Genomic DNA, 14,684 nt, shown 5'->3' with positions numbered 1-14,684 from the left:
TAAAAAAAAACCAACAAACCAGTATTAAAGCAGAAAAAAAAAAAAGGTAAGAGGTATCAAAATCTATTTTTACTTTTAACTCTCATACACATACACGTTTTTCACTGCTTAGAATTCAAAACACAGAGAACACTAAGGGGGTTTAAGCCTTTGCAATTTCTCTTTAGGCAACTGCAGATTTCTAATACACACCTCACACGGTTCATTGATTGTTTTCTCTTAACAAGTGCTATCATATCTGAATTTTCCTGTAACAGAATATTTAATCCTCCTCCATCTCTCAGCTCGTCTCAGGACGAGCGTATTTCCAGTGTTTCCACGGAATTTCAACCAACCATTTCAATAAAGGGGAAAAAAAATGTACTTCTTTCAAAATGTTACATCCTCCAGACATTAATTTTTAAGATGCCAATATTCATTGCAAAGTAATCAGTGTGACACTTAAATCAGAGAAAGTGTTTAAACCTTTGCAACACTTCAGTCACCTAAAGATTAGTACTCTGCCATAAGTACAGAAATTGAGAGTTCACTGAGATGAATGTTTCCATTTATTTAAACCCCTGTATTAACAGTCTGTGTCATTGCACAGTTTCAAAACAAAAGTCATAACAAAACCTGGAAGTTGAATTCAGACGTTCCCCCTGTGCTTTGACCCTTTTCCCCCGCCTCCATCTAATACAAAAAATACATACCGCCAACCACCTCACAGAAAAGCAGTTTTATATACAAGCATCCATGAAAATTTCACAAAAAGTAAAGCAAGTTTGGGGTTCTTTCTCATATTCTTCTAGACACAATGCTACAATCATCCTGCTCTTGATTAACAGCTTTCTCCCTTCAAGGCTGATGTCACAGCCCTGTAGAAAAGGTTCTTAATTCCTAAATAAATAGGCATTCCCTTTCCATTGCTGCCAAAGAAAGTTGCCCAGAGATAGTTTCTACAAGCCTAAGGAATTCCAGCCCAAGACTCAAGAACAGTCACTGAACTGCCAGCAGGTCAACTCCAATGATTCACTTGAATAAAACCTCTGCATAATCTTATTGGGCAGAGTTTCAAGACCTACAATGACATTTAGGAGATGAGATACAAATTTTGTTACCGCTTCCCTACAAGCAGCTATTGCTTAATTACTCCTAAAGGACTCATCACGAGCCCTCTCCTGAGCACTTCAATCTCAATGTACATTGTTGGACTGCGGGTTTGCCAAGTACTGTACCTTGAACAATTGCAATTTGTCCTCTGCGTGGCTTCAACAAAATCCCAGCATGCTATCTTTTCAGCTGTCTCTTCATCACACAAGCCATTTGAAGTAGCAGAATACTTCCTCCTATGATCCAATATGGGGAGAATTATTTGGGATCAACATACGTTCTTCCCTTATCTTCTGTCATACCTCAACAGTGGTTTTGTGACACCAGATTCAGCAAAGAAATTCTAAATATCCTTTTACTAACATATTAAAATGAGAACTAAAACTACTACTTAGGAACAAATTAACTTCTTCAAAATGTTTTAGTACTAAGAGTAAAGAATCTTCTATTAGCAGTCACCACATCTTTAACAGAACTACTTTCTGCAATGAATACACAAGATACCGTGGGTATTTTTAGCTTCACAAAATGAGAACGTACTTGTTCTGTGCTCTGTTCATATTGCATTCTTGCCAAACTCTGTCTACCACTTGGTTGGCCAGCTTTCTAGGTATTTTGCCACCATGATGGCTGGTACTGTCAGAGATGAATCCATCAGAAACTGAAGAGAACTTCACCCACTTCTGGGCAGATTGAGCATCAACTGAAAAGGAGCATGAGAAGAAATAGTTTTAGGCAATGTGGCAATATGCTCACAACCACTATTACTCCTATTCAATCACCACAGAAACATCTTAGGAAGAAAAGTATCTTCTTACTTCCACTTAGGAAATTATAAATAAATAAAAAAAATGTGGGTTTGGTTCAGATTATTGTAACATGCTTCCCTCCCAAGGAAAAAAAAACAAACCAACCATCATATATATTTAGAACTGGTCTTTGTCTTCCAAGGAACTATAGACCTGAAGAAAATAACTTGAGCAAAGCTACCTGTCAGCAAATTTAGTAATATTATTATTTTAAAAACCCAAACAAAGAAAAAAAAGAAAGGTCAGACTAAGGTAATAGGAGACTTTGGGGAAAAAACCAAAACCTCTTCTGCACAAGAACTGTATGCAAAGCCACGTGAAACTATCAGTGAGCCTTACCCACTTTGACTGACTTTGACTTAGAGTGGTTTACCATAACCACTACTCTCACACAGTTCAGACGGCTCACAGCCTTACTGGAAACCTAACTACAAAGAGTCTTCCTTGAACTGGGAAGAAGACCAAAACCATCTCTTTGCTCTCTAATGGCTGATGACAACATTCAGTACAAAAGCGGTCCTGATTTCAGCAACTTACAAAAGTGTTTAAGTTAATTTTGCACTAAACTGAACAATAAAAATTGGTTTTACTATAACAGTCTTATGACTAAAGAAATATGATGTCAGCTGCACAAAGAACATCTGAATCCTTTCCAACCATTGCTAGGTTTAAAGGAGAAGCCATCAAAATGATTCCTCACATACTAAAGCTGATTTTATAATACCTGTTTGAACTTCCTCTGGAGACGTTGGTGGAGTGAGAGTTACTGAAGACATGGCAGGATCTCTTGTGGAAGCAGGCACTTGGTGGACACCCAAGCAAGTAGTTGAACAGTGCGATGCCCCTACAGTACTAGGGGCAGGGATGTCTGTCTGGGGAACTAGAACGAAGCATGCTGGGTATACCATTCGCACACCAGCTGCAATAAAGAGCAAGTCCATTTTACAGCTGTTCACCAAAACTTTACATTCAAAAATCATCAACAACTGGATCATTTTACCCATCACTCACAAGTTTACCTACCCTTTCTACCTACTAATGCATCATTCTTGGGCAAAAAGTATCTGTTGTCACCCTCATCATTACTTTATGGCTTGTTTTATACAGAAGATTTGGGTGAATGAATGAAAATGGCTTTGTATATACAGGCAAAGACAGCCCTGGTACCTACCATGCTACTGCTCGCTTCTATCATTTTGTTTTGAAAACAAGACTGAGAATATACTTTCTAGTACCATGTAAAACTGACAAGATTCCCCTCCCCATCGTCAGGGTCTCCAGCCCTCCCTGCAATACAAGCTTGTAACACTCATTACAGAGAAATGATTATGTTAGCTGGCAAATCAAAGGTCAATAGCCCACAGGAGAGGAACAAACTACTGCGTCCCAGGGGCTTAGATTTTTAGGAACAGCAGCAGATAAATGCACTGCCCGAATACATCAAGTTCTCCAGGACTGCAGGTTTGAAGACCTCCCTGTTCCGTTTGAATTTGCACAGAACCTGAAACAGGTACTTGTGATGCACCTCCGATGTCAATGGAGACAGCCTAGGGGGTTTCGATTATACTTTACGTATTTATTTCAAAAAACAATCTTGTTTCTCAGGGCACAAAGAAAAAACCTCCTCCTAACAGGTCTGCGAACCCCGCTTTAACCAACAACTCATTTTACATAGTCCTGAGCATTAAACAGAAAAAACAGAAGACCAACAGCAGTTGGAAATAGTTAAAAAAAAGGAATAAAATGCATTCAGAATTGCAGACCGAACCATCCAGATTATTTCAGTAGAAGGTAATCACAGTACTAACCAACAAGGACTTCAACAGCAGCTAAAGAATCATCCTCCCAATCCATGTCTTCTTGTTTTTCCTCAGATCCCTCCTTCAAGTTGGATGTGACAGGATAGAATTGTTTCCATTCACCAATAAGCTTTTTTGTCGATGAATCAGAAAGCTTGAATGACTGCCCTGTGAGCGTGCCATTTAATCCAAAGGGACTTAGAATAACTAAAAAGATATATAAAAATACATTGGAGAGTATGTCCAAACAAAATTCACTCTTCCCCACTGAAACAGTGTTACTGTTATTTCAGCCACACCAAATAACTTACCGTTGTTAAGTCAAAAATGCACCCTGCTCATGTTTTACTACACTACGGAAGTTTTTGGTAATAGGTACACATTGGTAAATGTATGTACCAGCATACAGGTGGGATAAAGAAATACTATTTCAAATTCTGTCAGAGTTAAGCTGTTTCCTCATCCTTTCATCCTGCTTGGTACAGTTACAACAACGTATACCCAGGGAAGTAATCCATTTCATGTTTAGTCTTGTCCACATTAGGAAAGCACAGCTACTGGTAAATTGCATTCAAAAAGAGCAAGTTTGGACACTGAGCATTAATAAACAACAGCAGTGTGGTCATGCAGTAGAACTGACTTCCAACACAAGTCAGACATTCCCTAAGACAGGGAATGATCAAACAGCCCACTAACCAGACTCAGGCCTCATCACTCCTTTGTCTTTGAGAACATAGCCTGCATCTGCTGGTGGAACCAAAGGAATTTACAGGAAAGGAAGAGCCAAATAAGAATGGGTAGGGAGAACGAATAGGTTAAGAATATTGAGTCAGAAATAGATTTCTAAAAGAGGGGACATTTGGGGAGAATGCTTGATCAATACAAAACTGGTAAGACCTCTTCTCCCCCTTCCACTCTGTGCCAGAAGTCTTCATTCTATGCAATTGGAAGCACTGATCCATTTTAATACCCGCCACTGACTGGCAAAACCTACCTTGAAAAGGGCTGTTTGACTGCTGGGCAAGAGTGAGGTGTTCTTCACTGAGCAGGTACACAGGTTGATGCTGACTGATCTCCACACTGGTGCAAACGTTGCTATCTCCATGTAAGAAGAAGGTGAATGAGCAGGACAAGTGCTCGCTGGGTAAAGAGAAATGGGGAGGGTGCAGAGGTTGGAAGGGAGGGAAAAAATTCGTAAGTATAGAACCTCAAAGAAGTTGATGGCTTTCTCAACTAGTCTGAAGGCATTTCCTCCCAAAATATTTATTAATGAAGTAACCAAAAATCCCTTCTATCTAAATAGCAAGAGGTGCTAAATACATATGCTAATACATATTGGAGCATTTACAAAGTATTCCAGCATTAGACACAAAACCAAAGATCAATCAGTTTGAAAACAGACACCAGGTTTCCAATCTCTTTAGACTCACACTTTATATTTTGAACTCTGGATGAAATTTAAAATATAATATTTTGCAAGACAAAAAAAAAAAACCCTACAACTCATTACTTTTATGTCTATTTATTTAAATTCTATACAAATATTTCTGAGCCCTAGGCTCATTTTAGTGAGGTCATAGCTAGGTTTTCCTGTCACAGACCAACTAAGCAAAATTTATACTTTAAGATTTATAGTTAGTATTAGCCAACAATTCACTTATTTAAAAGCAAGAAGAATGGCAACAGCTTTGAGAAGTGTTGGTTTTGGTTTTAAAAACTGAATCTTATCTCCATGCTCCTGAAGCCAATCAAGTCACTAAAAATTAAATCCGGTATCCACACGAAAGGGAAGATAAAATTAATTTAAGAAAAGACAAAATTCAAGTCATTGTTGAAGTCATTAAAGCAAGTATCGATGTTTAATGTCTGATGCTTCACTGATGCTTCTCTCAGTCCAAAGTGTTTGAGAAAAAACAAAACAAACCCAGTCCTGTACAGCAAGACACCCCAACAATAAACACATCTCCTTCATAAAGGGCAGGAATACAGCCGAAAGGCAGACCAGCAGTTCCCTGTCAGGACACCACAGCACTGGTACATCTTCATACTCAGCTCCATCTGAAAACACTTTTTTTTTTTCTTCTTTTTAAAGAAGTTGGACAGGCACAGCCATTTTCAGTTGTATTAGCTACGGGTTCTCTCAAGTGTCTGCCAGACTAATACAATCCCATAGGAAAAGAACCGAAGCTTAAAAGCAAGCAGATGCTGTTCACATTGGATTTGAAATTAGGTCCACCATGTCAGTAATGGAAGAAGGAAAGTAAAGGAGAACTTTAAAAGTACTTCATAAACTACAGAAGAGAAAAGAAATCCTTCTCTGTAAGAAGGGAAGCATCAGGCACTTGCTCAGTCTCAGGGAAAGGAAAAACACAACAACAAAAGTCAAAGGAAACAGACAAAATTCAGTTAGTCGAAACAGCAAAAACTGGTGCATTCTTTGCAAGGCCAAATGGAAGAGACACTCTGTGAATGACTGTAGCCTAGAAAGACTGTATGAATGCAACACGACTATTTCCCCCCAAAATAAAATTAGACCCCGGCAACTAAGGCCCAGGACTGTGTGCATGCTGTCTGACCTCCTGAAATGCTTGCATTGCTTGGTCTACAGCAGCAGAATGCAAGGTTTTGCATTCCTGAAAGAGAGACAAACAGAGCTCCAGAGCACAAAGAACAGAAACTCCAGCACCTGAGCAGCCTTATTAAAGTGCAACCTCTGCACATGCAGTTACTAGATACATCCTTAGTGGCATTTCCAAGATGCTTCTTTCCTCCACCTGGAGATAGATGGTATAGGAAAAAAGAGAATTCTGGGATCAGCACAGGCAGGTTTATATAAACCAATGTATAAATTGGTTTACTGAGTCTCACCCCAATGACTCAAAGAGCAGCCACCAGGGCAGTTGCCACAATGAGAAGCAAGAAGGCGACAGCATCAGGCACACGGCTTTGCCTAGCAGCAGGTTTAAAATTAGGGACCTAAAACATTTCAAGGATGAGAGAACCCACAAACCGTTCAAGGAGGAACAGGAAGTGCAGCACGTTTTTTATGACAGTAACAAAGCAGGCATGAGGATGAGGAACTGCTCCGAGCAGCTGGCCCTGACCAAAGCACAGCAGTTTTCAGGGTGCATCAAGCCTGTGGTGGTGGCTGCTCTGCTGCTCCATTTAATTGTGCTTTAGGAATAAAAAAAGGCAGGATCCAGATGAGCAAATTATCACTCTCCATTAACAGCTACTTAGCACAACTGTTTCAGCTGGTCAGCTCTGGACAGGATACCTACTTGCAGATGAAATAACACACTGCTTAGGAATCCCAGTAAAGTTAGTTTCCAAAATGGAGTGATGATAGAGATAAGCACCTTGTTGATGTGTTCAAGCTCAAGTCAAGTCAGGTGGCTAGCAAACACCACTAAATTCCTATATGGGAATCTGATCAAAATTCAATCCTTGTGCAAATAGTTGAATATTTATTTTCAAATCAAATTTAATATCATATTGGATGATTTAAGGTGAAAGAGTGGAAGGTGCTCTTGGTTCCAAGCAAAACGTAGCAATTTAGGAGTTCAGTACAAGTGAGGCAAAGTTTAAATAAAACAAAAGCACATATTCTTTAAATACACTTTAAATGCAGGAAAGCTGTGTCTTTGGTAAACACTGCATTATTGCACAGATAAAGGGTGGACAATTGTTGCATTATCTGATGGAACTGAGACAAAAAGAAGCATCAGCATAATAACAGAAGTGTTTCAACCCATTCCTCTTGTGAAACTAGTCCTAAGAGGTAGCAAGCAAAATTCAAGGTCACCATGCAAAAGCCAAATCAAAAACAGAAACAAAAACAACCCCCAAAATTAGAGCTCCTTTCTTGCCCTACTCAGCAGGAGAGGTTTCCAACAAAATAATAATAAAGTAAGAGAGTAGCCGCTGTTGTCACTGACACCATTCAGCCAGCCTTGGCATGTGAGCTGTGAGAATGCTAAGGGCACAGCAGGGAGAGCAGGTCCACTGTGGCACCATTCATTCTAGAAAATCCAAATGTTATACAATTTTCACTAATTCTGGTTATCAATTTAAGTGCTCAACAGCAAAATGATGCACACCACCTTAGGGTTTTGCCTTGGTACCTTCTGAGGTGCAGCAAAGTCATGTTACACACAATAGGATAATATTGTTTTATCATAAAAATATGTAGTAAAAACCTTTGCTGTCCTTAAGCACAAGCCAGGGGAAACCGATTCCCGCACAGTGCAAACAGTATCTCCTGAAAACAGGTGTCATCTTTAAACTAAAGGTTAACATGAAAGGCAAAACTAACACTTGACTCAAACACAGCATTCGATTTCTTCCTACTTAGTCATGCTAGTCATGCTTCGCCACATTTAACACCCTAATTTCTGCTAGGTTACAAAACTTTAGGAAATATCAGTGCAAGGGAAATAATCGCAAGAAAAACAATGAAGAATCCTAATGGAAAAAAGAAAATCAAACCCACATGAAGCTTCTTTGCAGGGAAGTGGAGAACAGGAGGAAGGAAAACAAAGAACCAGAGCTGTAAGTCACTGGATGCACCTACACACACCATTTTATGGACCTTGTAAGAAACTATTTTTTATTATTAATAATTTTGTACATTCTCAAATTCCTTACGTTTCTACGGACTGACTGCTAGTATGCAGTGCCACCTCAACCTCAGCTTAGGAGGAATCTTCTCAAACCTTATAATAACCTGTTAAAAACAATACACACACATATATATCTTTCTCCATTCTTTCTTTAAGTCTGTCTCTCCTATTCTCAATAACTCACCTCACAACCAAAAGTCCTAATCAGGCAAAAAAAATTACCTACTTATCACTTTGGGGTAAACAGGCAAATTACCTTCACCATTCAGTCAAGGACACAACAGAGAGCAAGCTGGTGGTTTCCTGCTTGCTAATGCAGGGTTCACCCTATGCTTTTATTTGCAGACATTTTAAGTAGCTCAGAAGATCACCAGATAATTTGTGCAGAACGTGTCAGGACTGAAGTATTTAAAACCACCTCAACGCTCAGAACTTCCATCCTGCATGGAGAGAGAATCAGGGAAGTCCTTAAGGTGCAGATACAGCAATAAAAAATAATGGCTTGTCTTAGGGGTAGTGTTGATACCCTCCCCAGCCTGTTTATTTTGTGGTACTTTAACAATTACGATGAGGTATTGCTGCATGTGCACATGGGAGAGAGAAGGGCAGAGGACGGAGTTGTAACAGAAAATTCTGAAAACAAAAACCCTCTTTTCCCAAAAATCTCATTTTCTCACCTGAATATGAAGTTACTCCATTAATATGACTAATTGACTTCATCTCATTAAAGTTCTAATCACAGAACTTAAATATCAATAATCCAGTCACCAACTGATCTCTGAATACAAATGTTATGAAGTGTCATCAGAACGAGCGTTCTTTAGGCATTTTGACCTGAACGCACCAGAACTCAGTCAGAATTAATTTCAACACTGCAAGCAACTTTAAAAATAAAATTAAATAAAAATTTAAAAAGGCTACACTATTTGGAAGTGATGCAATTTTAAGCAAAATAGTCCTCACCTAGGCCTCATTAAAATGCACCTGTATAAATAACATTTATTTCCTCACACTCCCTCTTCACTCTAATCATACCAAAAAAGATGGTTTAGTTTCAGAGACAAAGAATTATGATTCTATGTGGGGGGAAAACAAACAAACAGAAACCAATTTGAACCATTTCAATACAATTTCTACTTCTACCTTTGTAAGAGAAACTGAAGGGTAGGAGGGGAAAGGCACACTAAAATTCACATATACATGAGATTTGTACATTTCCATTAGCAACTCTGAAAATACCTTCCTGATAAAAAGATAATTAGGTCTGGTTTTTTTTCCTCCACACTAGTACTTATGTAGAGCTTTATATCTTCAAAGTGCTTCACAAACATGAGCTGCATTAGAACCTCACTAATCCACACTTCACTAGATTGCGTACTTCAAATCAGCCCCACGCTAGAGCTTAAAGGCAAGGAGGTTGCAACACCAGAAGCAACAAAGGAGTCTCCAACTAAAACACCTACAGCACATTTAATAGTAAATGCAGAAAAGCATCCAAATGTTTCAACTAAAAAAGAGAATGGGGTTTTTTGTTTGTTTGTTCTTTGTTTATAATGACTATCTCATATTTTCCTAGATTGCCTTCCTAAATTACTTCTGGTTTGAACCAGGAATACCTAAGTCAAGGCTCTGCTAACCCTGACCATACCCTTATAAACCATAAACTTCCTACTGCCGTTTCCTACACGAGAAAAACGGACATTGCAAAGTAAAATTATTGTCCCAGAAGAAATTGCCATTACAATCAAGATTCTATGACTTTACCTTCAGTGGGGTAAAATACACCTTGGTTAGGAGTTTCAAGTTGCTAATTAATATGCATCATTATTTCAGATTGTTATAACATGTTTGCCAAAAATTGGTACCTTTTGGCCAGCACCCAGAACCCTTTGGGGCATTTTGACCACGAATCAATATATCATGACTGGCTGACAATAGTTATCAGCAGCAGCAATAGACCTGAGAGTTCCCAACCGATGCATCATAGCTGCCCAAATAGAAGCATCTCCAAATAGTTATTCCTCACTACAGACTATTTCTGTATGTCACTTAAATAAATTTCAAGTATCAGAGAAGCTCCTTTTTAAAAGGTGACAGTTGCCTTCTACAGTAAATGCTTGGGCTGGAGAACAGAGTCCTGCAACTAAATAGGTTCTTGTGGAAATAAAAGTTTTAATGGAAAAAAAGTGACACGCACCCCCCATGAAGCCCTCAGACCATTCCTATTCAGTTGTTAGTTTCTTCTTTTTCCTTTAACCAGGTTGAGACAACACTATAGCAACCAGCACAAGATAGGAAACAAAACACAGCTGCCAAGGAGTAAGTCTCGAGGAATTACATACCTGACCACATGCTCAACATGCACTACACTGTCCTCTGTTCTATGATACGTTATGCCACACGCTTTGTTCTTTGTCAGGCAGCCCTCTAGGGCTTTTCATCACGGAGAAGAAAGAGTGAAGCTGCCAAGCCACTTGAGGCTTTCTGAGCTAACAGAAGAAAAGCGGAAGCAACTCCCTCAAGACAACCCATCTACCACCTTTCCTTTGTAAGCGTGTGTTCAGAGTGGTGCTTTGTGACTTTATACTTCCAGGTACAGCCATAACACTGCAACGGGCTCATGACACTTATGACAAGAAGCTTTCTATGCAGCCACCACCACACTTACTCTGCTTCAACAACCCATCTTATTTTAAACATGGCATTCTCAATTTCCACATACCAGCCATAATCCTGAATTATGAAACTCCACATCTTAATTCAGACTAGAAAGGAGTAAGAAATTAAACATGAATTTGCTGTAATAAGCACAATACGAAAGAAGTAAAATACTGAAATCAGATTTATATTAACACAGCACTAACAATCATTCCCAGGAAAAAAAGAAAAAAAAAAGGTTTTTTTAATTTCTTAAATCACAAAAAAAAAAGCCAAAAAACCAACAAACAAAAAACATACACACACAAACACCTCAAACACCAAAGGAGAAAACCCACAAGGCAAATATATACAAGTTGTTTCAATGATTACACACTTCATGAGCTCTCTCAGGTTGTCTTTTAGCTATTTGGAGCTATTTGGATTTTTAAGCGCTGGGGGCTGAGGCAAATGGAGGATAGGAGAAATTAGTTCCTAGTTCTCTAGGAAGAACGGGCTATCACACGCTCTCATTACACTGCAGTACTACTTCTTATGATAAGAGCTTGAATCATCATTAATCAATTCACAAATGTGCCTTTCTTGCCCTTGGCTACAGGTTCCCCTCCAACATCAGAGTTTGTATCAGCCCCATCACAAGATCTGCACATCAAGCAGCCACAGTGGCACTAACATCCTTAATGTGAAAGCACAAAGAAATCTAAACAAATGCACATCTACATTTTCTAGCAAGTTACACATTCTGTATCTTAACATGAAGTAATAAGATCTCAAAACACAGATGCTTCTCTAACTACTGACAAAAAGATGGAACAGCAGACATTTTTCTAAGCATCTCTGAGTAACTCCCTGTGGTCATGAAGGTAAATATAGCAGAAAGCTGATTTTGATAACACAAAGCAAAAAACATAGCTAATAGCAAAGGAGAAAAAACTTCCAGTTCAAAGCACATCATTAATGACTACTGTCAAAAGGCTCTCCAAAATACTCTTTACATAGCTGAGAATGTTTTTAGTTAGACCTGCGAGTTAAAAACACTTTTTTATTCCATAACCAAGTTAAACACACTAAAACAAATACAAACGTAGCCAGTGACCTGTATTTCATAACAGGTCATATTTACCTTAAAGACATCCACATTTGTAAATTAACTTCATTCTTAATGAGCTTAGCTTCATCCCAACAAAAACAAGGTTGAAACTCCAGCATGGCATCTTGCAAAGAAGCAAAACTGATTTTTTCAGAATGAAACTAGAAGTTTACGTATACACATAAAGTCTATTTCTCCAGACACAACAATTATGAGCAATACTACAAAAAGTATTTCAGAATTTAAGTGAGACTAATAAACTATCACCTTATACTTTTGCATCCTTTAATTATTGAGGATGCAAATCTCAGTTATCTGAACTTGAGCTTTCGCAATAAAATATACATGTGCTATAAAGAATGAGAATCCAAACCATATTTGGAAAATGGATAATAGCTAGACATTACTCTGTTTGAAAGACAGTGTAACAGCTTTCAATGTACTGCTCTGTTCCATTCTGAGACATTTACAAACATCTTGTTAAGCCAGGGTTGTTTTTTTTTTTCCCCTCAAGTTCAAAATTGAAACGTGTTATGGAATTTTCATTTAACAAAGTCTGAAGTACCTGTATGGTTTTTCTGTTATCTTATTGTTCAGTGAACAAAAAGAGCGCAGATTTATTGTTGAAACCTAAAAACCAAGGGCCGTATCATTTTTTCATCTTCCCTAATGAACCAACTACCACTGTAACTTAAGCTAAATATGAAAAAACTGCTTTGTGATGTAAAGAGCTAAATTTGTCTGCTTGTAGTCTCTGTAGCAACCCAATATTCCAAAGAGACAATCATGTGATCAATGCTCTCAGCTCCTGCTGTTTATCCTGCACTGTCCTACTTACAGCAGCTCTCAATTCCAGCTGTCTACAGTAAAAGGAAAAACATCACCTGCTCTCCTGCAGGGACATGATGCCAGAACAGCCTCATTAGAGCTGTTGTAAAAAAATGTTGACATTGTTTGATTCAAAGATTAACATAGGGAAGAAATTTACACTGCAAAAAGAGTTGAACAGACTGAATAGAAAATATTCCAACAGTATCAAGGAAGAGCACTTATTTTCAGCTATTAAGATGTTGAATTACATACATGAACTAAATGTGAAACCTGTGGCTACACGTTGTTCTTGTGTCCTTAACTCCCTCAAGTATGAGAACATTTTAGAGCTTTAGTTCTAAACCTCAATCTGTTCCTTAATAATAATTCACAGCATCATTCTAGAGGGATCAAGAAGCAAACCACTCTGTTCCTATGGAAAGAAGACCCAAGGGAAATGGGAAAAACACAGCCAAACAGGGGGAAAAGGCAGAAACGTGGGCTCAGGACTGGAAGGAGAGGATTCCTTTGCCTTGAAGGCAGTGAAGACCAAACAGACAATAGGTGATCTCATTCAAGCTGTTACATTATCAAGACAAACATTTCTGCATGTTTCGGAATGGCCACAGCCATTCAAGACTGCAGATTTGCCAACACACTTGCACCAAACCCAGGGATCACAGCCAGCGTGGCTAGTTTCACCTCAGAATGAGGCAAGGAGAATAAAAATACATATACTGAGAACTATGACAATCACACCTTTAAAACAAGGTAACTACATTTACAAATGCTTATAACAATACCAAATTTATACCTATGAATATGTTTCAGCAGTCATATTTATTGTTTACATCAGGTAGCTAAAACAGTATTTCCATGAAAAAACTAAGACTACAGTGGCTTGGCATTATAAAATCCTGTACCCAGACTAATGTGAAACAGCATTACCTGTGAAACCTGTGCAGCAAGTTTCATTTTGTAAGCTATGATAAGCTTATCACTTCTAGTTTTCCACAAGGTTTGGGGGTTTTTTTATTATTTGTTTTGGGTGTGCGGTGCTTTATTTTCTGGGGGGGGGTGGGGGGTTGTGGTTTGTTTTTTTAAGTGAACTTGTCAGACGCAAGTTCTGGTCTGCCACCCACTGCAGTTGGTTATATTCCTCTCTATTTACAATGAGAGGGGAAAAAAAAAATGGCAACCATACAAGCAACACAGTGGCTTTTGGTGTTGCAGATTTTCAGTTGTCTATCAGATCCTCCCACAAATTCCGGATTACTCAATTATTTGCTTACTGGTATTTTGATTGTGTTAAAGTTTAGCCAGTTGCACTTCTTACCAAAACTTCAGAGGAAATCCTCCACATAAGCAGTTCATACTTTCGTTTCATTAGGACTGTCAGATTAAATCTTCATTAAGGAGTTGTATCTAAAATGGTGTTTAATCTGACAAGTTTCCTAATCATATTTATTCCAAGTAGACAGTACTATTTTATCATCCAGTTGGCAAGAGGAAGTCTCATCCAAAGGCTGTTATTTGAGCAGCCTAACAAGAAAACTAGACAGACAATTGGATGCAGCAGATCCCAATCTCTGTCTCTTATATTTATAGGGTGGATTTCGGAATAAAGCAACCACCACCATATTTCTGAACATAGCAATAACACCACAATAGTTTGGAAAGGAGAAAGAAGAGGATGACCTTCCTATTTGGAAAACTTTGTAATTCAATACACAGTCATTTAAACCACATCACTGAGCTTCTGTAATCTACCTTGCTATAAGTGATTGAAAAGGGTTGTGACAAA

General features: G+C 38.5%; 1 protein-coding gene across 1 annotated transcript in view; it reads right to left on the bottom strand.

Moving 5' to 3' along the window:
• Window positions 1–14,684, bottom strand: part of MED13 (mediator complex subunit 13) — a 55,597-nt gene that overhangs the window by 25,545 nt on the left and 15,368 nt on the right. Inside the window, exons 4-8 of the mRNA XM_080629741.1 lie at window positions 4,695–4,840; window positions 3,710–3,907; window positions 2,626–2,820; window positions 1,633–1,795; window positions 1,218–1,328 (exon numbers count right to left, since the gene is read on the bottom strand). Coding sequence (XP_080485867.1) covers window positions 1,218–1,328; window positions 1,633–1,795; window positions 2,626–2,820; window positions 3,710–3,907; window positions 4,695–4,840 — 813 coding nt within the window. The remainder of the gene's footprint in view (window positions 1–1,217; window positions 1,329–1,632; window positions 1,796–2,625; window positions 2,821–3,709; window positions 3,908–4,694; window positions 4,841–14,684) is intronic.

Source organism: Psittacula echo, assembly GCF_963264785.1.
Source record: "Psittacula echo genome assembly, chromosome: 15".
NCBI lineage: Eukaryota > Metazoa > Chordata > Aves > Psittaciformes > Psittacidae > Psittacula > Psittacula echo.
This window is presented reverse-complemented; position numbering and strand designations above follow the sequence as displayed.